This window comes from Anser anser (assembly GCF_964211835.1).
Source record: "Anser anser genome assembly, chromosome: Z".
Lineage (NCBI taxonomy): Eukaryota > Metazoa > Chordata > Aves > Anseriformes > Anatidae > Anser > Anser anser.
Genome location: NC_139723.1, coordinates 38549334 through 38575842, shown reverse-complemented (window position 1 = coordinate 38575842; position 26509 = coordinate 38549334). Strand labels below are relative to the sequence as shown.

The 26509-nt window shown below is 39.5% G+C and overlaps 1 protein-coding gene across 3 annotated transcripts; it reads left to right on the top strand.

The window, feature by feature from the left end:
- Window positions 1-6: 6 nt before the first annotated feature.
- On the top strand, window positions 7-26509 carry LOC310890217 (uncharacterized protein). Of its 3 annotated transcripts, XM_083818974.1 has the most exons (5): window positions 7-310; window positions 859-976; window positions 9616-9675; window positions 20798-20862; window positions 26172-26509. In XM_083818974.1, the coding sequence occupies exons 2-5, from the start codon at window positions 863-865 to the stop codon at window positions 26431-26433; spliced, it is 501 nt and encodes a 166-aa protein (XP_083675100.1). In that variant the 5' UTR covers window positions 7-310; window positions 859-862; the 3' UTR covers window positions 26434-26509. The 3 variants fall into 3 exon arrangements, 2 of the variants coding, with proteins under 2 accessions (XP_083675100.1, XP_083675101.1); XM_083818975.1 differs by lacking the exon at window positions 26172-26509 and adding an exon at window positions 21199-24639 and having other exon boundaries at window positions 55-976; XR_014577102.1 differs by lacking the exon at window positions 20798-20862 and having other exon boundaries at window positions 55-976.

Genomic DNA, 26509 nt, shown 5'->3' with positions numbered 1-26509 from the left:
GGGCGTGGGGGGCGGTTAACGGCCGGCCGCGGGGCGGTTTAACCGCCGGTAGCTGCCGAGCTGAGAGCCCAGAGCCTTCGGTTTGGCGTGTGTGGCTGGGTCGTGGAAGTGTGTTGTTGAGGTGGACGGCAGCAGCTAAAGCCGGGGTGCAGGGGAAGTAGCCTTATGGGTGAATTCAAGTAATTAGGGCGATCGCAGCTCCCAAGAGCCGTGCTGAAGCGAGCAGCTGTGAAAGCCGGGTGTCGCTGGGTGCGGGTGGGCAGCCTGAAGGAAAGCAGTAACCGCGATGAGTTTGGTGGAGAGCAGCCAGGCGAGTGGATGTGGATGAGTCCCTGCGTGAAGAATTTGAGTGCCTGAAAGGCAGGGGAGAGGAGTGGGAGCTGCAGAGAGGTTCGCTTCAGAAGCGAGTTAGCTCTCGATGAAAAGGCAACAAAGGGTGTCGCTGTTAAAGGCAGTGTTTGGGAGCTGCTTCTCTGAAGCTTCTGGGGCTTCTTGTGGCTTCTGGTGATTGTCTGGGAGGGCACTGTGCAACTGCCTTCCTTGGGGCTTCACTCAGTAGGTTTCAACGTGGTTACAAAAAGAAAAGCTGGGGTGGCTGTTGATTAAACAGAAGACAGTGAAACCTGGGTGGTGTGGGCTAATGACAAGCAAGCACTAATTTAAGAGGTTTTAGAACAGAATTGTTAAGATCATCAGACTTCATTGTGATTGCCGATTAATATTTTTCTTCTCCCCCAGTTTCTGAACTTAATGATATACTTCTGAAACTCCAGGCTTTACACAGTCTAGAGAAAAATGTGGTTTGAGGCTACCTCCAGAGTCAATACAGAGACAATAAATGTCCCTTTATTATTTTAGCTGCATGAAGATTATTCTGTTCACTGTTAAGTGCTTCTGTGGCCATTGCAACATGCTGGAGAGGAGTCCTGGGCTCTTGGGAGACGGCTGCTACTACCAGCCTGAAAGAAAGTGTCTGGTATGCATCCCAGTCCCAAACTGCCCCCCAACGAGTAGGCCACATTAATCGTCTTGGTGGGCTGCAGATTAAGTTACCACCCTGCTTTCAACATCAGGTTCTGACTTTCAAAATGTTTGACAGATATGTGTGTGATTGGGAGACTAAAAAAAAAATCATTTTGTGAGACACTGGGAGAGTTGTTTCCAGCTTGAAATACAGTGAAGTTAATAACATACCAACCAGTAATTCTTCTGGCAGTGAATTCTGAGTTCCTGGTCTGGATTATTTTAAGGCTGGGCCTCTTGTAATAATGAGCCTACTCCTATTGTTCAGTATTTTCATTGTTCCAACACAAGGCAACTGCTACTAATTGCTTAAGGCTGCTATACTTCTGAGAGCAAAAAAGAGGGGGAGGTGAAGGAAGAAGTCCTTTACAGTGGCAGTTTATGGTCTGGAAGGAAGGGAAGAGGGAAAAAGACTTGAGTCTGTCTCTGAATTTATAGTCCCAACAAAACCTATTGATAGCACCCGTTGGAAATTCCTGCTCCTGAAGAGTCAAGTTTTGTCTTCCCCCATATCCTCCAGTTGCACAGTATTCCTAAACTGCTCTTCTTCTAGACCTTCCTCTCCACTCACTTCTAACGCCCTGCTCTGAACTCCTAGCTCAAATTTCCCAGGTCAGCACTTGCGTTCTGGTTACTGTCAGTTCTTTTCAGGTCACTCCAGAGGCAGAAAAATGGGACTTAACATGGTTATCAGGAATTGTATTTTTCATAAATTTCACTGAGGTGGACAGTGCAAGTTATCTTCTGCCTTCTTTGCCTCATTCCTTCTTCCTTTGGCTCATCCATTCTTATTCTGTCAAATCTGAGACAGAGAGTAGGGGCTGGAAGTGGAAGTGAGGGAATGATGTCTGCTGTCTTTCTACACTCTTGGATCTCACTCCTGGCTCCTATTGACCTTGTACATTATCAACAAGGAACAGGGGATAATGGCAGTAGGAAGTGTCACATAACTGTGTAGGGGGTGGCAGTGCTTGCTGGCACCTACTTGTATTGCTGCTGTCTTGGAGATGTGCACATGGAGGGGGTGGTGGGAAGATGTATGTGAGAAACTGGTAGGAGTCAGTCCTGAGTACCTTTCACTTCCTCCCTGCCTCCTCAAAACACACGCACACAGAGGATGATGACAGGAGATTAGGGGCATAAGGGAGGCTTTGCACCATTCTTACACATTCTGTGTGACAAAACATTAGCTTATATTATTGTGTCCTTACTGTGCCTAGTTGTAACGTCCTGACTCTGTGGCTACCCTCAAAAAATAGTCACAGAGACTTTTCTTACAGCACTGGGAAAGCAATCCTGTATTGGCAAGGAGAATAGCAGGATAGCACTAGTTAGTCTTTTGTTGTTGTCTTGAAACCTGATCTCAACCAAGATGATGTTGGAGGCAAACAGAAACTATCCCAAGTCAGTTGGGAGCTTAGGCTTAAACCCCAAAAATATGTCCCAGCTCCTAGTGGGAAGGAGAAAGATGTTGCAAGAGAGTTCTGTGCAAGTGCCAAGAAGAACTTGAATATCAAGTTCCACAATTTACCTGACATGCAAGGAAATAATTGTTCACAAGGCAAGCGGAGCTCAAGATAAATTTCGTATTATCTCAAGCCATGCGCCACTGCATGTTGGAAATGTGCTTAATCCTAGTTCTACAGCGAATTAGCTCTGGATTAACTTCACCAGCAGAAAGCTGTTTTTAGATCTGCCTGGGAAACATCTGGTGACCACAAGCTTTGACACACAACTTTGTGTGGGAGTAAGGGCAGCTCCTGCTGCATTCTAGCTGTCCTAAGCTATCACGGCACCCTGAACAACTGCAGTGACAAAAGTGACAGAAAGTGGAAATGCCATACAACAAGGACCAAATGTGACCTCAACTGCTAGGAGCTAATAACTATTGTAATTATCCAGAGTGACCACAGTCTTCTTTTTAAAGCATTTTCAGCCAAATGTAGACCTTTGGAGCAAAAAACTAACTTCTCACGAAGGTGGATGTAGGCATGGCACTATGCCTCCTGCTTATGCTTCTCTTCAGTGCCCAGGTGGGCTTGGCAGCACCAGGCTTAACACTTGTTTCCCATAAATGGCAGAGTTAAGTGTCTTAGAAAATGACAGCAGATAGGCCCAACCCTGTGATGACTGAAGAAAACTTATATGAGGAACTTGTAAGAGCATCTTAGCCAAGCTGCTAGGATCACTAACAGCACAGACACCGTTTAAATGGGAATATTTGCCTTACAGAGAGCCAGCTACCCATATGCAGTGTTGCTGTTGCTAAACCAGATTTTCTATCTTGTGTGGTTAAATCCCACATCTCTCTGATTCAAGGCTTCAGATATATTCAGGTTGGGGATTTGCAAGCCAGAACTTCCTCCTGGACTGATCGCCTATGCGGCAGAGGGAAAGAGATGGATGTCTCACCTGTTCCTCTACCCCACCTCAATATGCAGCTGATGTCCATCTTTTACTACAAAAGATTAGTCCAAGCAACATTCCATTTACTTGTTTTAGAAACACAAGTACTATGTTAAATAGGGCAACTTGGAATTTGTTCTCTTTGCTTCTTTTTGTCCCACCTTTTTCTCACAGTGAATTGTCCGTTTGCTGTTTCTCGCAGTATGTTTGGATGAGAAACACGGCAGACATGATGGGCAAACTTGTACCCAAAGTCTTTCTAATGACCCCAGGGGTCAATACTGGGTCCAGTCCTGTTTATCGTCTTCATTAAAGATCTGGATGATAGCGTAGAGTGCATCCTCAGTAAATTCACAGATGACGCAAAACTGGGGGAGAGTGGCTGACTCACCAGAGGGCTGTGCTACCATCCAGAGGGACCTTGACAGGCTGACGAGGTAGGCCAACAAGAATCTCGTTAAGTTCAGCAAGGAGAGGTGTGGAGTGCTGCAACTAGGGAGTAATAGCTCCAGGCACCAGGACATGCTGGAGGCCACCCAGCTGGAAGGCTGGTCTGCAGAAAAGGACATAAGGGCCCTGGGTGATGTCAAGTTGAACAGGAATCAACAATGTGACCTTGCGGCTAGGAAGGTTAATGGTATTCTTGGCTGCACTGGACAAAGTATCACCAACAGGTCAAGAGAGGTGATCCTTCCCCTCTACGCAGCATTGGTGATGCCACAGCTGGAGTACTGGGGCCAGTTCTAGGCTCCCCAGTACAAGAGGGACTTGAAACTACTGGAGCAAGTTCAGAGGAGGGGTACTGAGATGATTAGAGGAGTGGAGCACCTGTCATACAAGGACAAGGTGAGAGAGATGGGCCTGTTTAGCTTGGAAAAGAGAAGACTGAGGGGAGATCTCATCCATACATATAAATATCTGAAGGGAGGGTGTCAAGAGGATGGAACCAGACTCTTTCCAGTTGTGCCCAGCGACAGGATGAGCAGCAATGGGCACAAACTGAAGCACAGGATGTTCAATCTGGATATGAGGGGGCACTTCTTTACTGTGGGGGTGACAGAGCACTGGAACAGGTTGCTCAGAGGCATTGTGGAGTCTCCTTCTCTGGAGATACTCAAAACCCACCTGGATGCCATCTTGTGCAATGTGTTCTAGGTGATTGATCCTGCTTGGCAGGGGTGTTGGACTACATGATCTTCAGAGGTCCCTTCCAACCTCAACCATTCTGTGATTCTGTGACATACTGGAAAGGGTCCAGTGGAGGGCCACCAGGATGACCAAGGTACTGGACCACATCTGAAAGAAGTTGCGAGAGCTGGGACTGTTCAGCCTGGAGAAGAGAAGGCTCAGGCAGACCTTATCAGTGCCTATTAATACCTGAAGGGAAGGTGCAGAGAGGACGGAGCCAGGCTCTTTTCAGTGGTGCCCAGTGACAGGAGAAGATGCAATGGGCACAAACTGGAATATAGGAAGTTACATCTGAACATCAGGGAGTACTTCCTTACTGAGAGGGTTGACAGAGTACTGGCATGAGTTGCCCAGAGAGGTGATTGGTTCTCCCTCCTTGAGAATCTTCAAAAGCCACCTGGACATGGTCCTGGGCAACCTGCTCTGTGTGTCCCTGCTTGAGCGGGGGGGGTTGTCAAGATGGCCTCCAGAGGTCTCTTCCAGCATCAGCCATTCTGTGACTCTGTGATTCTCTAATGGAGTTAAAACAGGCTGACCCCATGAACTCTGAATCACTTTGTAAAGAATGTAAGTCAGTCAAAATAAATAATTCAGTATATTGTGACATACTATCATCTCTTCACATGCAAAGTGCTAAAACTGACTAGATTCAAATGTGTCTTTTCCAAGTGTTAAACGTCATAAAGTTACATGTCTGCATCAGACTGAAAGACTTTTGGTAGATGGAGAAGTACATTTCATATGCTATTTTAAAATTTGGCCTAATGGCCTAATGTAATGCTTCTTGCAGGTAGTAGGCCTAGCATGCATCATACGCAATGTAGAGCTCCTGATCTGCAAGAAGGTGGGAAATAAAAATACAATTGGTGTAAGTTCAAGCCGTTGATTGGGGAGACAAGAGAAACCCAAGAGGTTTGGCTCTGAAGCCTCATGTTCCACACCTCCTTCAACTATCATCCTGTAGGCCTAATGTCTTGAGAATGAAACTGGAAGAGAAGCAAAGGGAAGTTAACCCTGTGTCAGTTCAGCTTATTTACCTGAAGATTTGGACTCCAGACTAAAATGTCTAAGAAACTTTCTTGTCAGTAGTTTTTTCCATACTTTTTGTCATGTAAGTTTTAAAGGAGGATTTTGTGTCCTGTTCTCTTCCTGGAACTGCATATTTCTCATGCCAACTACATAAAAGGCTGTCTTCTAATGCAGCGTGAATAGCCTTTAACCTCTGTGTGGTTACAGAGAGGTCACACTGGTTTGTGCAAATGCCTCTGCTTTTACAGTACAGTTATCCAATGGCTGTCATCCATAAAAATGGAGTCTGTAATGAGCACTTTTACGGCAACAAGCAGTGAAACTATGATTTACAGATTATTCTGATGCCCAGAAACCTAGACATTGCAATGCTCAGAAGTACAGAAATGTGATTTATGCAGCGTTCACTTTGCATAGTTGCAACTAGATGGCTCAAAAAAAGGTCTCATTAAAAAGTATGTGAGCATAAATCTACCAGTCTGAGGTTTTAAGAATATACCTATGCTTTGGGTACTAGATGGAGGTGAGAATTTGTTTTTTCTAGTCAGATATTAGGATATTTTGAAGTAAGATAGTTCAATCCATTTTAATAAAAATGTGTCAGCAAGTACTGTGGATTTCATTTGCCTGCAAAGAATAGGCAGATAAGGAGGCAATTACACAGTCATGAGATCATAGGTCTGTATCTAACATGAGTTTCAGTTTCCAAAGAGTTCTTAAGTAACGTTTGTGGAAGTCTGTGCGGGATTGTGACTGTAAGTGTTCCCCAAAATTTGATGTTTAGAGTGTGGTCTAGATTCAGTGAACCTTATGGGAATGCTGCCTATGGGATGTGAAGACTTTTTGTTGGTGGTGTTTTTGTTTAGAATAAAATGGCAATATAGTCCTTGTGGCACAAAGAAATGCAAAAGATACTTACCTTCTAGCACTAGTCTTAATGAATTGGCTCTAGATTTGGTACCATAAATCCAGTTCCATGTCTTAAATTTAAATGCATGTTAAATCCATCCAGGTAGCAGATCATTTTCAAAGATTAACAACAGATTCATCCTTCTCCTTCTTTAGTTAATTGTCAACAAAACTTCCTGATGAAAAATAGAAAGGAACTATTATATTTTTTCAGGCCTTCAATATTGCAGAACTCAGATCAAAACCAGGATGAAGTCGTGCTCTGTGCAATCACTGTTTTTCTTGGCCTGGGGAAAAAATGGAATGACAGCAATTAATTGCAGATTTCAGTAAAGGCGTCTTGATTGTAGTGCACATCGCTCAATTTGTGGTAGCTTCTTACATTCACTTAACATCATGGGGCATTGAAGTATTTTATTATCAAGTGGTGTCTTAACATCCTCAGGTTGATAGAACTCAATGTTTAAAGTTTTAAACATGACATCTTCACAATTTCCAGGAGTTTTTGAAGGCAGATTGTCTGTGAGAACATAATCTTTGTTTTTCCTCCTAACCGACTGTGTTTCCTTACTGATGTCTGCAGAATACTTAGTGCTCTCAGTAACTGCATTGTGCTGACTGTAGTAATCATTGATTAGTAATGCCCTCGTTGACTTTGTGACACCTTCTGCAGGTGGTTTGGTTTGGTTTGGTTCAGCTTGTTTGGGTGTTTCTGCATTTTAATGATAATAGTGTGCTCTGCAGCGTGACTGTAAATCTCTTACTAGCATCCTTGAATTTAGAAATTTCAGATGGAGTTATCAGAGTAGAGAGAAGCTTGAAAAGTTATGGGAACTTCAGCATGTTAATGCATGGTTTTCACCATGGAGGAGTTTGTTTCCTTGAAGATATAGTTGTAGAATCACATGTAAAAGAAGCAACTCAATTTCAGCCAGAAAAATGCAAAGCGGTCATTTGCCAACTCGTGTTTCTTGCCAATGTACTGAAGTTCAGAAAGGCACTGTATTGTTTACAGATCCATGTAACACATACCAGCACACAAGCTGAAATTCTTTGCGGTTATAGGTAAAACGTGTGTGAATGTGTTGGCAGAGCTAGTCAAGTCCTACAGGCAACACCTTGCATATGTTTGCTACCCAGAGAGTTGCAACATAACTGCTCTGAATTCAGAACAGATGTGGTTAAAACATTTTTTGAATTGATACATTAGTCTTTCAAGCTCTGAAATTCTTACCTGGCTGAGCGAGGCCTGAGTGAAAACATAGTTCCCTCTTCAACTGTTGTTTCATAGCCAATTAGTGGAGTACAAACTGTGTGTTCTCCATTATTAAGCATCCATAGTCTCCCCAGATGTTTCACAAAAATAAGTAATTGTGAGCAGTTGACATCTAAAAGATAAAATAAACAGAATATAATGATAATCCCAAGAAATAAATTGAGTGAGAACCTCTCCACAGATCTTTCCCACACAGACTAAGTGTTGAAATGTATCTTTCAGAGGGCCCTAAACGGTAGGGTCAAGTAAGGAACTGAGGAAACAATGAAGTCCTTGTTAATGGGGTCGATGTTGGCATTATAAGACAGATTCTGATCTTCCTCACAACTCTGAAAATCTAAGTGAAAGTCTGTAGGAATCAACAATATGAATAACTTGCTTCTGAAACTTTTCAGAATTTCCCAGTGCACTCTTCAGCATCTGAGGAATCACCAACTGCATGAAATATAATAAAAGCAAGGCCGGGTTCTGTACCTGGCACAGGGCAACCCTGGCTATACGTACAGACTGGGGGATGAGAATCTGCAGAATAGCCCAGTGGAAAAGGATGTGGGGCTTCTGTTTGAGGGCAAGTCACATATGAGCCAGCAGTGTGCCCTGGCAGCCAAAAAGGCCAACCATTTCCTGGGGTGCATCAGGCACGGCACTGCTAGCCAGTCAAGGGAAGGGGTTGTCCTGCTCTGCTCTGCACTGGTGTGTCCTCACCTTGAGTGCCGTGTGCAGTTTGGGGCAGTACAGCATAAAGAAGACATCAAACTATCAGAGACTGTCCAAAGGAGGACTACAAAGATGGTGAAGGGAAGATGGAGGGCAAGATGTATGAGGAGCAGCTGAGGTCCCTTGGTTTGTTCAGCCCGGAGCAGAGCAGGCTGAGGGGAGGCCTCATGGCGGCCTGCAGCTCCCTCACGAGGGGAGCGGAGGGGCAGGCGCTGAGCTCTGCTCTCTGGGGACAGCGACAGGACCCGAGGGAACGGCATGGAGCTGGGACAGGGGAGGGTCAGGCTGGGTGTGAGGGAAAGGTTCTGCACCCAGAGGGTGGTCGGGCACTGGGACAGGCTCCCCAGGGAAGCAGTGGTCACGGCACCGAGCCTGCTGGAGTTCAAGAAGCATTTGAACACCACTCTCAGACATATGGTCTGATTTTTGGGTGGTCCTGTGTGGAGCCAGGAGTTGGACTTGGTAGTAGTAGTAGTAGTTCAACGGTAGCATAGCTTCTGTATGACGTTTGCATTGGAAGACAAGCCTGCTGCACATGGTTGTGAATGTCAGATGCGGAATTCACTGCACAATTTCAAGTGAAAAAACTAGCACAACTTAGCTTGTGCTCCCTCTCAATGTTTTCTCTAAATTATTCCTGATTACCCTAATAGATTTTCCCTTCCCTCGAGAGAAAAGGAAATGACTGCAATTTTGCAGCTATAATGGTAGGATATTTAAAATATAAATTCCCATTTATACCATTGTTTCACTTAGAATTCATATTAAAAATAGGACATCTGATATCTTAGAACAGTCTTCTGAGAAATGTGGTATATTGATGTTTCTCTAGACTTTTTGTTGTTGTTGTTGTTTTTGTTTCAGAAAACAAGCAAACAACCTAGTTTTCAATTGCTATTTTTCATAGTGACTTTTATTTCTATACACTTGGGTTATATTCTTACTAATTTAAAAATATGACACTAGCCTTAATTAACATGTAAGATGATAAAACATCTTAAATCAAGTGTTCTTTGCTTAAACAGCAAATGTAACAACTCTTCAAATATTCTTATTTATTTTTCCAGAAGACAGGAAAGAAAAAACATGTTCACTGTCTGTGTGGTTATCGAACAAAGAAGTATGAGGTAAGAGCTTTCTTGCCCCTGCTAGTACCCATAACAGAGACCACTGATAGATGTAATTGCAAGTGCTTGATTCTTGTGGGGAGGAGCTTAGCTAGAGAAAAATTTGACAAATGCTTAGTTCTTGCAAAAGATATTTTTTGCTAAATTTCTGTGAGGGAAAAAAAAAAACAAAAAAAAACCAGCTTTAAGAGCTTTGACAGTTGCTATCAAAACCAGTAAGTAAATTAATCCAGTGACTATCCTGGTAGGTTTGCTGTATTTTTCAGTTTTCAAATCTGAGTACCTTCTGTACCTGGGAGGTAAAAAGTCCTGATTCCTTGAGTCATGTCTGTATTTATGTAGAAAAGAAAAGGAAATTGGTACATTCTGCTACTTTTTCCTTCAGAAGTTCCTTGGATATCTGTGTTCATTTTTGGGATGCTGTAATGTTACCTGTGTTTCCTTCTGCTCCAAGCACAGCTGGTGAAACAACACTCATATACTGTTAAATTGCCTAACAGTCTTATCATGAAAGCAGTGGTTTGTGCAGCAGGAGTCTTTACAGTCAATTCATATTTCAAGGCTTTTTGTGTATGGATCACATCAGGAAATGAGCGAGACAATAAGAATTTGGAATTGTGGTACCAGCATTCCCAGACACATTTCTTTATTCCATATGGAGAAACAAATGTGTAAAAACCATTTGCAAAACTATAATATATTTTCCAAGTGATTTTTCTGTTAAATATTTTAACCAAAATTGGACATGTGTGGCTAGCTACAAAAATAAGGCCTTTTTTCCCCCTTAACCACGCTTCTCTTGCCTCATACAGTAACTTGTGCAAAACATCTGTACCAGATTTGTTGTTCCTAGGAATCTGCAAAAGCACACTGCAGGGTCTGAAAGAACATCATTACTGGCTAAATCCTGAGCCCCCACCACCAAGGCAATTCTTGGTGAGTGGTGTAAGTCTTCCATAACTCCACTGAAGTAGCTCTGACAGCTAACAGTGGCAGTTTCCTGTAACTGACTTAGGAGGATTACTCCTGCTTCCCCTGACTTAGAAAGAGCTGTACAGTTCTAATGCCTAAAGCTGTAAAATTATGCTTTTTTGAAATAGTGCAACACTCAGAAATGAATTCAGCTACCCTAAGAAATGCTGGGTCATCAAATGAGACATCAAATTCAGAACCTCACAATATTTTACTGACTTTCTGGTCTATATCTAACCTGCAAAAACCAGGATCTGAGAATGGATACTTAGGTGCTCAATTATGAAAAATAAGTAATGTGTTAGAGAGGAAATGCATTTAAATGCAAGTGAAGAAATACCAATGGAGTGTCTTTCGTAGATTGGCTCATGATTTCTATGGGAAATTGACAAAGTTAACTAAAAAGCATCATCCTAATTTTCTTTGTTTGAAAGCATGAAATGAAAACTGAATTGAGATTCACAGTTTTTTTGACATTTCCTCTTACTCCTGTATTCTTGCATTTAAGTACACATAGAGGCAACTAATTTTTGCATTTTCATAGACCCTTGTGGAGAACAAAACATTATGCTGTTCAGCAGATGAAAACTGTTCATGTAATTTTGCATGTTAACGTTTTTTTAGAAATGTAAAGTGATGGACATAGGGAGACATCTGCTGCCAGTGAGAAGCAATGCGCTGAAGCCACAGTGCCAGAATTTATGCAACAGTGTTGTAGGAAAGTAAAAATAACAGAGGTGGTTATGCATATCTTACAAGTTTATGCCAGAGTCCATGAAAGATTGGGGGTGGGGGTAGGGGGAAAGTTCTCCCTTCCTCCCTTCCTCCCTTCCTCCCTCCCTCCCTCCCTCCCTCCCTCCCTTCCTCCCTTCCTCCCTTCCTCCCTTCCTCCCTTCCTCCCTTCCTCCCTTCCTCCCTTCCTCCCTTCCTCCCTTCCTCCCTTCCCTTTTCAATTTCCCTTTTGTGTGTGTGATAGGGAAGACAAGCAAGAAGGCATGATGAGGTAGCTGGAAAACCAGATCTTATTTCTTGATTCATTTATCTCAGAGCTGTAAGAAGGGCTTGCTCAACCACATGCTTCAGCAACTGGCTGCAGTGACAGTTTTGTTTTTTGGTACAGTTGTTGCAGTTCCTAAAAATCCTGAAAGGTCTTGTATTCAGCCAAGCAAGGCTCAAGTCTAACACTGGATGGAGCCTGCATGGAATAGCTGTGCCCTGCTCATCAGCAGGAGGATCACAAATTTTCCTGTTTGAGTCTGACCTAGTAGTACTGGTCCTGTCACAACTAAATTTTTTAAATATATATGAGTTGCTAGCAGTCTTGAGCCAGTCCCAGCAAATATACCAATGGGTAAAATTAGCAATAATACTGGCAAACTTTTCTTAAATCTGTTCAGTGTGGAATGGAATAAATAAATCGTCAGAGACATTTTAGACCAGGTGCACACTGATATTTCTCTGGAAAAGCTATCCACTGTTTATTCCTGGTACCTCCTCTGTAGTTATATAACCTTCCAGTCACACAGTTACATTGGTTTTACGTGTGGAAAATCTGTACCATGGTGTCTGTCGTTAGGCAACTGCTGAAACATCTTTCAGAAATAATTTACGGTTTTTTTTGAGGTGTTTACTCATCATGGTTGCTAAAAAAGTCCTATCAGTCAAAGTAGTCCTATTAATAAGGGCATTTAACCTAAAAGTCAAGAGGCAAACAAGATACTGTAAAGAGAAACGGAAGACATTAAAAATAATTGTGCTTCTCACATCTGCCCTAGGGATTTTTCAAATACCTTTCAGCTTCCTAATGTCAACAAATGCTCAGTGTATTCACTATCACAATTGTAACATGATACCAGTGCTCCAAACTCCATGCAGCTGGCTGTTTGTTTATATATATATATATATGTATGTTTGGGTTTTGTTTTGTTGTTGTTTTAAAAAAAAAATCAAACACACCCCTCCACTTCCCTCCAACCCATAGTCAAAAAACATCAACAGCAAAAATTGCAGGAGAAGGTTCAGACCCACACCCCTTGCTAGATGATCTTCTTAGATTGCTGCTGTGATTACACACATTTCCTGTAAAAGTATGATGAGTCATTAATGACAGAAAGAGGCTGCTTATACCACAACATAAGCCTACCATAAACACTGTACATGGAGCTGAACCTTAATGCTGTCTAATAATTGAATTTGATTCAATTATTCATGCAGCTGTGCTGGAGCAGCAGCATGCTCTGACACCCACAGAGGGAACACTACCAGCTATATGATGTTTGCCTGGCGAAGTCTGAATGAATTTAACTTTTTGGGGCCAAAGCACAGGTAAATTAACTTTCCATACATGAAAGAAGAGAAAAGGGGGAAAGGGAAGAGAAGGGGAGGGAAAGGGAGGGGAGACTTTTTCTCCCTGGGGAAAGGATGAGATTCCAAATAACGTATGGCCAATGTCAGCCACTGTTTTAAACCTAGAAAGAGCTCAAATACAGTGGGGGTATGTGCTGAGTGACAACATGCAGGCAATGGCATGGTAGTCTTCTCCAGGTGATTTCTGAGGGGTTGCAAGGTGTTGTAAAGGACAGACTCACCACTGCTTCAGAAAGCTTTCACACTAAGGTTGTGGGGAAACAATGTGTTGAACTGGGATTTTGCTGTGTAAAGAATAATTCATTCATTGTCTATTTTATTATCCAAGTCATAGCAGTTGGCTCACAAACACTCCTTAGCTGTTTAACATGTCAAAATATAATATAAACTAAAGGGATATCTTGGCCTTCATTGATATTTTTTCTTGCCATTTTTATTGCTTTTGTTTATTTCAGGAGCTTGGAGGAATTCTGTGATATTTTCCCCTTCTGCACTGTTGATCCACATTCTAGTCAAATAATTATTTAAAAGAAAAAAAAAAAAAAAGGTCACGAAAAGTGGGGAAAATATTCCAGTTGCCAAATTTCAGTTTTGGTAATGAGTGGGGGCCAGAATGAAAAGCAGGCTGTTATTAAATTTCAGGCCCAGTTTTCAGAGTTCAACAGTCAAAGCAGTTCTCCATTCAGATAAAGCATGAAATGTGCTTTATATTTTCTTATGAGATGGTAAACATGAATGTATTAAAGCCATTAATGTCCCAAAGTCATTGTTTTTTAACTTGATCAAACTGCCAGCTATATTATATTGTCAAGAGCAATGCTTCAGTAATACTTCAGAAAGTAATAAGAACTTGCTGAGGGAAGAAGATCAAGCTAGAAAGGACTAAATGCTAACACCATAATCTCACTGGAAAAATATTATTCCTGTATCTGACCTACTACCCTACATTCTTCCTGTGGCTAGTAATTCATTCCTTACTGTCCTGCTGTGAGGCGTGTTTTCTTACCCACGAGACCTTCCCACCCTTTTCCAGTATGTACTCTGCTTTTTGATTATCATTCCTCACCCTCCCAGGATTCATATGCATCTCTTAAGACATCTTGCTCCCCGGATAAAAGCTTAGTTTCCATATCTATGTTCAAGCATACTAATTACTTTTCTCTTTGACCTCTTGCAAAACATTAGCTAAAGATGTTTTGAGCAACTTCTGCAATTAGTCATGCAGTGACATTGCTTTGCCTCTATTTTCTCTAGTCTTTTAGAGCTGCTGTAACTGTGTCTGATCCATCATTTCCCAAAAGCATTGGAGAGTATTCATATTAATCTCATAGCTATTCAAAACTCCAACTGTGAAGCGGTGATTAAAAATATCTTACCTTTGGACTGGCTTAGTTAGGGCCAGGCTTCTATGGTTATGCACATCTTTCAAGACTATGTAAATGCTTTTAAATAACATCATTCAAAAGCGACAGTGTGAAATAGTAATATCACATTATCAGAGGGTAGAAGTGCTTAAAAAGTGATACTGTGTAATTTGTGACTGAGCTAGATCATTGCCTTATGAGCGCAGAGTATGAGATATCCTTGTACACTTGCTGTGTATGTACACAAATCAGCCAGTCTTAGGATGCAGTTGCATCTGTTTTCTTACAATGTTGACTGTCCCAGGTTGTCCAATTGGAAAATTCAGTGGATTCATCTGAGCTGTTTATTTTATAGTACTGACTCCGTAAGAAATAATCTTCATTTTTCCTTAAATAATTTTGGTTGGATGGGACTTTGAGCAACCTGGTTTCGTGGACAGTGTCCCTGCCCATGGCAGAAATATTGAAATTAGATGATCCGTAAGGTTTCTTCTGACCCAAACTGTTCTATGATTCTAATTTACCTAAAAATATTTAAGCTAACTGTCTCAGAAATGGGATTGGTGATGCCGCCAGTCATTACATATTGTTTAAAAAAAATGTATCTTGAATTGAAAAATCAGTCTTAATGAAAATATTTCTGGATTTAATTTGAGTTGCAATCCTTTGACATTGCAGCATGATACTGAGCTGAACTAGATTTGAGTTTGGTACGTCAGATATTGTTTTAATGCTATAGAATAAGATTATTAGTAGAAATATCAACAAAAGCCTGTATAGTATCTGTCTAATGTATGCCTGGGACAGAACAACAGGGTGTCCCATTCTCACAGAAATGAACGTCTTGCTTTCTCATGGACTAGTTTCCCGTATCTTTTTTTTTTTTTTTTTGTACTCAAAGTATCTGTGTCAGTACTTCTCACAGAACTTTGATGGACTTTGTACAACAACCTAACTGTAATAGGAATCTACAAGTACTGCAAAATGCATGGAGCAAGGAGCTTCGTATAAATTAAAGGGAGGGAAAAAAAAACAATAAAAAACACAACAACAAAAGACACCTACAAAAAAAAAAACACACCACCATTGCCTCTTCTAAATGTCTCAGTAGATCATCCTCTGCCCAGTGCCAGCATAGAACATTTTTTCTGGTTAGGCAGCTGCAGTGCTGTGACTCTGTGTTTTGCAGACCAATCTGTCCATCTCCCACCCTGTCAATTGTATTCAGCTGTTGTCACATTGCTCCCTTTTATTGCTAGCTGTTTGGGGCAAGGATCAGCGGGTTTTTAGAAAGGGATGTTGCCTAGTTACAGTGTAAAAGAAGAGTCAATGCAAAACCAGGAGCTCTTGTGTGCTACTGCAGTAGCAAAAACATAGCAAGGGGAAAGTGCCAAAGGATTAGCTATTTATAGGTGTTTTGACCACCCCAAAGGCACACAGGTTATGCAGCTGTGTGCGTTTGCACTTCTGAATTAGTATCTGGCTTGAAAATCCAATTTACCTTTCTCTGCAGTGACTGAAAAGAGAGCTTCCAAAAGCTTTATCTTCCCTCATTTGATAGCTGGCCATTAAGACAGTGTATTCTAAGAAGGAGCTGTTTGTCATGAAGGGCAGTCTCATTTTGTGTACTAGCCCAGTCCTTTTCCACTCTTTTTAATCTTTATTTTTCTAAACATCAAATAAGAAATCCACCAAATATCATACAAGTACATTGGTATAAGGAGAACTCTGAATGTTGTCCTCTAAGTCATAATTACTGTCCTAAAATGAAGTTTTATCCTGCCAGTATGTTGGAAGCTATAGCAGAACAGGTCATCGTCATCTTCCTCTCTGCTTTCAGTTGAAAATGCACAGACAGCTGCTGCTGAACTTCTGCATATTAGAATGGCCAGTTTTGGGTAGCCTTCATATTCTGGGCAGGAAGCAGCAGTTAATTCCTCAAACCATGTATGTATTTTAACCAACAGTAGGGAGTCGTAGTCAATTTAGTATTGTGGTTTAATCTAGCAGTGTTTGTAAGTGAACATCCATTTATGTGTGAATTACTAAAATGAGGAATTAAATAGCTGAAAAGCTAGAAAGGGTTGTGCTACTCACCCTAATCTAAACAGAAGTGTGATTTCAGGAGCTAATAATAAGGTTTACAAGACTCTGAAGTGAAATCATTAGGCTCTGCAGTTGTGCAATATTTCTTCCTGATCTTTCTTGATGTCTTTCGTGAAAACTTATGCAAGGAGAGATGTAACTGGAAAGTGATTAAAATGATCTAATGACATTGCTATCTTCTATTTCTATAGTTACTTCCCAGCTTAAAGGGAAAGAAGTGTTACTGACAAGTAACAACGTGCATGTGCATTGAGAGTTGACATTCCAGTCTTACAAGCTTTCAAGCCTGCTGATTTGAACCTGATAGAACCCTGCACATTTCACACCATCAGAAATTAGCTCATTTTTGTTGTTTATTTTTGTGATTACCTGCCCTACCTCAAATATATATTAAGTCTATGTCACAAGAGATCAATTATGTACCACCAGGGAAAGGAACTAGAACAGTCAGATCTAAACAGAATTACATACTCTTAGTTTCAGTTGCTCTTTTTTTTCCTCAATAATTATTTTTTCTCTAATTACCCACTCTTGCAAAACAGTGATGAACTGACTTCATTGCATCGGGATTTACTAAGGCTTTTTTTCTGTATAATTGGAGTCATAAGTTTTTGCCACTAGAGAGCAGATTTGCACTATAAAGTGTAGTGTGCTTACAGAGAAATGTCAAAGGACTGAGCATATAGCATCCTGTAAATAATACCTTTCAAGTGCAATCACCTGGTAATGTGCATGTGTGCCTGTTTTCTTTCTTGGTCACAAATGGTCTTTAAACTCTTCCCTGATTTTTATAAATTGCTTCTTTTGGAGACTGTAATGGTTGAATATTTTGCATGTTTCAGGACGCTGGTGGAACTTTAAAATTCTCTTCATACAAATCTCAAATTCTGGAAAGAACTGAATATTCAACAGAGGGAAGCTTAATCCTGCTTTGAGTATACTACCCTGGTAAATGTTGTTTGGATGAATGGAGAGTGATCAGCTCAAATTAGTTTATGTCTAACTCTTAATTTTTTTTTCAGTCTATTGAATCAACCTTTCTTTACTTGAACTTTACATTAAGCCATATTTAGAAGCAACCTGAAAACCCCTCTTGGCTGTTGAGGCATTCTGATATCCGTATAGTGAAGGTGTGATTTTATAATATGTTTTCAAGCTTGTGGAATATCTAAAAGGGCCAAAGAATTTGCAAATGCAGAAAAGGGAAGCTCAGAAACACTGTTTGTTGTCTGAATACCCAGTAAAATACAATATTTGGGGTTGAGTCCTCTGTCTATTAGAATCAGTAGTTGGCATAATACTTTGGTAAATATAGTGGTAAGTCCAGATGTTATTGTTGGGCAAATATGCTCTCACCTATTGCATCCCTTAATAGAGGAGAAATAATAGATATCAGAAGTGGCATTCAGGGTGTTCTTGCTTCACTAGCTCATGGGTAGAAAAATGCTGCTGGATAAGTTCACAAACTGACACGGTCAATGTAATGACCAAGTTTTATGACTACCCATGACACATCCCTTTCACTGTTTTAAACATGCAGTGCATACTCTTCCTTGTGCAGTTTGTTAAATGTGTTAGGAGCACAGCTTGTAATATCCTATGATCAAACACTGCAGAATATTTTTTCATATGCTTAAAGAATTTCAACAGTGAAATTTTCTTCTATTCCAGTCTTTTCATTGGGTTCTGTCACCTGAACACCCATACCTCTGAAAGAGACAGTATTATATCTCTGAAGATTTAAAAAAAGATCTGTTTCAGAGGCACAGAACGTTTTAAATCTCTCATGATCTCAGATAGCATTACATTATGGATTCTAAGAAGCACACAGAGGGTCTAGCCCATACTGGAATTGTGTAGCTGTCTATGAGGTGTCTATGAGCTGTCTGTGAGGTGTGGCTTGAATACTAAAAGCTATTCATTTTTTCAGGTTTAAATTCTGTGAGTTATGCATGCAGCTGATTGAGAGAAAAACTCATATCACTTAATCTCTTTAAACTCAAAAAATGGATTAACATATTCTTGTACATTCTCACTCATACTTTTTCTGTGTTTTGGCTGAAGATCTTGTGAAAAGCATCAAATTGTATTAGGGTGGTATGTGTAAAATGTGACTGTGAAAAAGAATTGAAATGCACGTCCTAGGAAACCTTCAACTATAAGAATTTATGTAACTCAAATATTCTGACATGCTGTTGCACCACATCTGTCTTCCCAACCATACTCTTGATATTTTTGCTTTTGTGATATCTAGTTGCTAGTGGAGAACAAGATGACCAGGAACAGAAGGCATGTCTCTCTACTGCCAAGGAAGAAGCTGCTTGTTGGCTGCTGTACAATAGATAGAAATTATATCAATGCTGTTTAAATATCATGGCTTACATGATGTTGTAATAGCATTTTAAGCAGGGTTGAAGGTAATGATGAGTAACAGAGCAGAGTGGAGAGATCCAATCCTCTTCAGCAGTTCAGAAAGAAAGTAAAAAAGAGTCATCGGATGTGGCTCAGTCTTGTCATATGGCATGCAATGAGATGATGTGTCATTTGTTTTCTTCCCCAACCACCAAACAGTACGTCTGCTTTATCATTCCATGTGGTTTGTTTCCCTAGTTGTCCTTTGTAAAACGTCCCATAAGTTTAAATAGTCTAGCTGGTGTCACTGTCCTTTATTTAGCGGTTCCTCTGCCTGTGACTGGGACTTGATTATTCTATAACTAGCACAGGCCTCCCACAGCAATAACCCTTTTTTTTTGATGTCAGCTGAGGCTCAGTGAGGAGAGAGCTGGCCTCCTCAAAAGCTGCCAACAGAACTAGTACGGCAGCTCAGGTGATAGCTGGTCATATTCCTGTTAAGAAAAACTTTTGTAAATATAAAATGAATATGGTTTGTGAATTATAAAATACATATATATTGTACAATATATAAATATAAATGTATTATGTAAAATATATTTATACGGTATATGTATAATACATAAAATATGAATATCATTTACGTTTGACATATATGTGATTTATATTTTATATATACTTATAAAAGAAGAAGGAGCCTCAGCAAAATTCATGCCCATTTATGTCCAATTTGTCCATGTGAGGACTCTCAACTGAATTTGGATGGTATGTTTTAAGATATTAGTACTTTGGTTACTTGCCATGTGTCAGTCCCTACTACAAGGATGGTAGTGTAAGTGTCTGATAGTTTGCGTTAATTTTGTGCCAAATCTGATCAGCTGGTCGTAAGTGTAACCAACTCATCAGAAGTCAGCTGTTGCCCTGAAATACTCATAGCAGTATAAAGTATGTTTAGTGTAAGCCAAAATGGTTCTTTAACAAGTTAGCTGTTGTTTGTGCACCAATAAAATCATATCTATGGTGCTGAGTAGGCAGTATGTAACCAGGCTTAATTACAGTTACTGCATGTGCAACTACCATTTCCTGCCCACTTTAACATTAGTCAGAAGCAAGTGGGACTGAGAGGGACAGCATTGTCTGTTTAGGGGCTTTATAACTGGAATTCTATTTATGGCCACCAACACAGTGGGAAATTCTGATTTCTCATATTACAACAGAAAAAAAGGAAGCAAAGCATAACTTCCTTCTGTCTTACACTATCCATCTCAGTTTTTTAATGCTCGCTACATTACAGAAGCTAATACGCTAAGCTTTATGATTTATTTCTGGTAACACAATATAGCAAATTTGTTAAGGCTGCTAGAAGTCAGAACGTACTTTTAACCATTTGATGGAGAAATGCCAGCCTAAATTAATTGACTGCTTAAAGTTATTAATTTACACAATTTGGACAAAGGTAGGTTTGTTACGTGCCGTGACACTAAGTGCTGAAATGTAGTGGTTCATGGGAAGTGAACTGACCTGTGTAGTCGACTCTGAAGGAAGGTGCAGCTCTTAATGCTTTTTCTTCTACACCATTTGCCATTTCTATCTGTCCTCCTTAGTCCAGCTTTTGTTCCAAGATGAGCTTAGAATGGAAATGCTGAATTCAGACACCCACAGATTTTGAAAAAATAGATCTGCAACTAGTCTGAAGCTTCTGCTCATTACTGGAAAGTGTGATTTTTCTTTTTTCCTGTAGAGTCAACTCTTGGTATTCCAAAATGATCTCCGTGATTCATGGCAAAACAGTAGGGGATATTTTAAGCTTCTGAATGTTAATCAAGAGCTATCATTCAGTGACTTAGTTCCAGCTGAACAGCCTGGAAGAATTTCTGATTCTTTCTAACATCCCTGGTTTTGCTTGTATGCTAGAAATTTCCAGGAATTTGTCATACATCGACTTTGCTCTTGTCTTTTAGGACATATGGTGGCAGAGTGTGAAACAGTATATTACAAGCCTCCAGATAAAAGCACTTAAAGAAAGGTAACTCTGATCTTCTTCATATATTAATATTAATATAATAATTATCCAGAACCATTCACAGTAGGCTGTCAGCTGGGTTTGTTTCTTAGAACAGGAAGGTGACCAGCTGAAACTTCAGTAAGGAGCCCAGCCTTTTTCCTGGTCTTCCTCTAATGGCCTTTAGCCTTCAAACATAGTGAACATGGAAGACACAAGTTGTTGTACTTCTAGGGCAAGTACTTTGTTATAGAACTTACTGCATGTTGTTTTGTTTAAATTTATTTACTTTACCTTATGTTGATATTGGATAGAAGAAGGTCTGTCACACATGTGATGCTGCTTTTACTTCCTGTGCAGCAATTCAAGCATTGGCCTGGAACTCAGGAGGCTGAGGTTTTGATTCCCAGCGCAGCTGTAGCCTTGTGTCTCATTCTCATTTCCCTCTCAGAGACAAGGAGATAATTTTACTTCTCATGGAAGACGTCATATGACTGTAAGGAACTCGTGCTAAAGCAGCAGCAAAGACAGTTAACATTGACTACACGATTTAAGTGTCTGCACATAGAGGAAGAAAAAAGATCATAATTCTTGCTTTATTTCATAGATGTTTAAGGACATTGAAATAAGTGTCGTATCTGAAGCATAAGAAGAATATTCCCCACAGATGATATATTTTTCTTCAAACTTTCTTAGAATTGAAAGCATAAAAAAATAAAATTGTAGCTGAAACAATTTTATTTGAAATACCATTATATTTTTACACTGTTTATCAAAGATTAACAGCAGGCTTTCTAAACAATATTTCTAAAACATTTCCATCCCAGAACAAATTCAAGTAAAGCTCAATAAGTAATGTTATCTGCCGTTACTGGTAGTCATATTATTAGCACATTTGTCAGGTTATAATTTTTTTTACTAATGAAATGATTTACATTTATGTAGTGTTAATGATTCATTATGATAATTAATTTGCACAAACCTGGGAAAAAGGAGAGAAACCCTTATTTTCTTATAATTGAACTCACTTGTATTAGACATCTCAGTAGTTCTAATATCTCAGAGAATCCATGGCTAAATTCTTTAGGCCTTTGGGTTTGTTTGTTTGTTTGTTTGTTTGCTTGTTTTGGGGTGGTGGTGGTTGTGGTTATAAATGTCTGGTTCAAAATCAGGTTTTAATGTTAAATTGGGCTGTGAAATCCTTCTGAAGGACAGAGTGAGCTTGAAGACATTCTAGAGCCTTGATGCGTATCAGATAAATTAAGAACTGTTTAGAGTTTTGTTTTTCATCCTGTTTTTTAGTAGATTATCAGCTGTTACAGAAAAAAGAAAAACAGTAAGATCATCCTTCTCTCCTCCCGCTTATTCCTTGGAGAAACTACCAAAACTATGGGTATACTGCATTGTTAATCTGGAAGAATTGCTCCTTTCTGGGATGCCAAATACATGTGTTTTGCCTGGCAGCTTTCCATCCTTTGTTGGTTTTGAAAGGATACTTGGCTGAAATTGAATCTTGTCTTGCAACAGCATTTAATTAGCCTCTATCCCTTTGAGATTCGGATTAAAAACTGTGGATGTTGTCTATCTTGGTTTTCACAAGCAATTGATACACAGAGCTGACAAAGTACTCTATCAGAATACTGCTGAATTCTGGCAGAAATCTGTGAGAAGCTCATAATTCCTAGTAAGTCTGCAAGGTCAACAGCTGGTAAAACAAATATAATCATCTCACTCTTGAACATCTTTTGTTCAGCCTGTACTGATGAGTCAAGCTCTTTTCCAGAATGAAGTCAGAATTATTAGCTAAACCACACGTGTCCTTTCCCACCAAGCAATGCATAGTATTGTAAGTACTGCTTAACACACAGTCCACAACCTAAAATACAGTAAAGAACAAGGCTGTCTATCTACCCCTTATATATCCTAGCCAAACCACATGAAATGCTGGGTTAAATGCAACATAAAGTTATTCCCCAGAACTGTCACTATGGTGTTACAGCCCTGGCTCAGCATTTTTAGTGGTGAAATAATTCCCTAAATTGTAACTTAGCTATAGAAAGTGACATAGATGGCCTAAAAATTACAGTGGAAGGCAGGAGGAAAGAGGAGTGATGCAACTACTCATCTTACCCAGGTTTCTCCTTCTTTTTCGTTTGTTTGTTTTGCTTTGTCAATCTCCAGGATGTTTATGTTAAGCAAAACACTAGTCATTTTAGTGACCAGTGTGAAAACCTGACTCTGCTGACTTCACGCTTCATCTCCTCCAAAAACTCTGAGGAGCTATTCTTAGAATATGGTATAAGAAACTGTTGGTGCTCAACTTTACTGCTCACTCTTTATGTACATTCTGTACATGCATTGTTTGCATGTAGGATCACAGGAAAATATTGCATACAAATGGCAAATGCTGATGTTTTCAATGCGACTACAGTCTAGAGGTACAAACTGTGCAGCTATACTTGGAGGTTTTTTGTTTATTTGCTTGCTTGCTTTAAAGAGGCAACTATATAATTTCTTTGCAATATTACACAGCAATTCGAAACATCTACAGGAAAGTTAAAACACATAGTCCTACCTTTACTTCCATCCATGCATCATTTACTTACTAGGTTTGGGTTATTTTTTCCCCACCCCTCTGTTATAACAGAATTGTTATATTCGTAGTCAATTTAGATATTTCAGATTGATTCACTCCTTTTTAAAAACTTAATATGCACAGCTTTTATGGGTTGAATGTTTTCTTCATTACTCTTTCAACTTGTACCAAATACAAGCACTTGCAGCATTCTGTTTTCACATTGCTCTTCTTTTTTTTTTTGTCTAATTCTCACACAAGAATACAGAAGGTCTAGCTGCAAATTTTAAACCAAATTTTTAGATCTTTGATTCAAAACTATTTCTAGTTTATTAGAACATGTGTCCCATGACTCCCCAAAATACTAGATAATAAATTCTTTCCACTGATGAACATTTCACAAGATGTAGTCCAATTATGTAAAGGGCTTGTGTTTTCCAATTTAATAACATGCTAACAAATAACTTCAGAATCTATTTTCTATAGCGGTGTCCCATATTCAGTCTTTGATATCAGTAAAAACAATGTGAGCTGTGTGCTTCTACTCCTATGTGTTTATAGGTCTTGAAAATTTTCAGTATACATTCAGCATGGAACTCTAATATGCAGGAAGTTATGCATAAATATTGCAGAATGTCATGTCTTTGAACCTAGATCTGTAACATGGTGTGTAAGCATTGCAGCCATTTTCCAGTGTTCACATGGAATATTTTCTCCTCTATGTTAATAGTTTGAACAGTGAAAGAGTAGAGCCTCTCTTCCAACAGTATCTTAAGGTCTGCTCCTCAACCCCCCAGTAAAACTGTTAATAAACTATTTATTTTCAGAAAAATATAATATTTTCATGCCAGATCACTATTTTCACAGAAGAGAAAGTAGTAATAATTTGGGTTGTCTTACCTGAAATTTTGAAATGTTTATGTCAGAAACTAGTTATGTTTCCTGAAAGACAGCTCAATTCATCTCTAGAATTACCAGTTAATCTAAATTATCTTAGAAAACATACTACATGGATTCCCAATGCCCTTCATTACTCTCAGGATGACTCCACAAAAGATGTGACTAAACTGATCCTCCAGTTTGTATTAGACAACACTTTCAATTACCTGAGGATCTTTGCCTATGTTAGAACTACAAGAATTGAGTTATTTTCTCTATTACATAGCTATGCTAATTACAAGTTCTATTTAAATGAATATTAGCACTTATTTTGACCATCACGCAAAACCATGAGCAATCTTAAAAGTTGCTGTGATCTTGAACATCACTTGAAGAAAACTTTTCTTGACATACAATTTACTGCTGCTGACTCGGAGTCAGACATCATGCCTACTTCCTGCTTCTAGAGCGGTATTTTTCTTAAATAATTAATAATTACTTTGTTTTAATTAATTGAATGATTAAATAAATCATAAGAATAAATAATAGAATGTCGAATTAATAATTTAGAATAGTTAATACTAAGGTGGGAAGAAAAGAAAGAAAAAAACCAAAAACACAAAAACAGAAATCCCACCAAAAAACAGTATCTCAGATCACAGAAGGGGCAGATAAGATTCTACAGCAGCTTGTGGTGACTGTTCAGCTATTTGGATGCTAATCCAAATTCAGTTATTCTACATTTTCTCATGTCCCACCAATACTGGATTCTGTCCCTGCAATTCTTTCCTTCTTCAAGTGTGACATAAGTAACTTTGGTCCAAGGTAAAGATTCTGTCTTTGCCAATCCACTTAAAAAAAGAAGTCTTTTATCTATTGTGAGTTATAGTATCTTTTGGAGAGCATATTAGTTCGCTGTTCTGCTCTGAATAATTTTTTTCTTTCTGCACCTTGGGGCAGCAAAATAGTTAACTGCACACATAATTCTAAGCATAAATCATTTTCTACATCTGAAATCAGCTTCCTCAAACAGTACCTTGCAAAATCTGTGCATGGTCAAATAATGAAATAATGCCTGCCTCTTATGAAACCTTGGAGCATAAAATTTGTCAATCTCCCAAAAACTGGTTGCTTCTAATCTAATCCTATCTAAAGGAAAGTTTTGTAGGGCAGAATAATATCCTTTATTCAACCAGCTATTGGTAGCTGAGGGGAAGAAGACCCATAAGCTTTTAACTAGCATATTATTTTTTTTGCATGTTATGTATTTTCCTCCAGTACATAAAGTACAGCTGACAGTGGTCAAATTTCAACTGTTTTTTAGAGTCTGAATGGTATTTTTTACACAAAATTGCATGGATTGCCAAAGAGACTTTTAAAACTAAACATTGCAAAAAATCCTTGAATTAGGAAAGTCTTCCAACTTTTGTCATTAGTAATCTTCGCTATGATTATGTACTTAGCTTTCTACAAAAAGAAAACATCATTTCTTAAACAATAATTGGTTAAGGGATTACTTTGTATGCTTAGTGTTCTGTAGGGACAGATATAGATCTGCTATGTTATGGAAGTTTCTTTTTCCAGAAACTTGAGAGTTTATTTTGCTTTGTACATGTGCCAGTGAAATGGAAGCCTTACCAAAGTTTCATAGTTAAATGTTTAAGACACATACACCCAAATGTGGTGTACCTATTTTTTAAGAGGTACTGCTGAGATGCTCAACTTTATTGATGTCAGCTCCCAACTGTCCTGAAGGGCAGGACTCATTCAGAATCTACCAAGGATCAGGGTGTTTTGGTCATGAAGCTGCATATAACACTAAATGTGCTGCACTTGGAGCACCCAGGCAATCCTGATCACCCCACTTTTCCCCTCACAGGGCACATAAGGTACGCAAGAAATCCCTCCTTCCTGAATTCATTTGTGGCAAGCGAGTTTTTGGCTGGAACTTGAGTCTCCTTTGTTCCTATGCATCATGCTGCTCAGGAAACAACTGTGGTGATCTTAGGAAGTATCAGCCTAAAAACCTCAAAGAGCATGGAACACCACTGATTTTCTGCATACTGCTGTATGGGGTAGGGATGATAATCCTTACACTGAAACTGGTGCAACCTGTAATTCTACTGGCAAGTATGAGCTAGTGATTTACATTAATGTGTCTCAATTTCTAATAAATAGAATGAAGTCTTTGTCCAATGCTTGTAAATTGTACTGGGA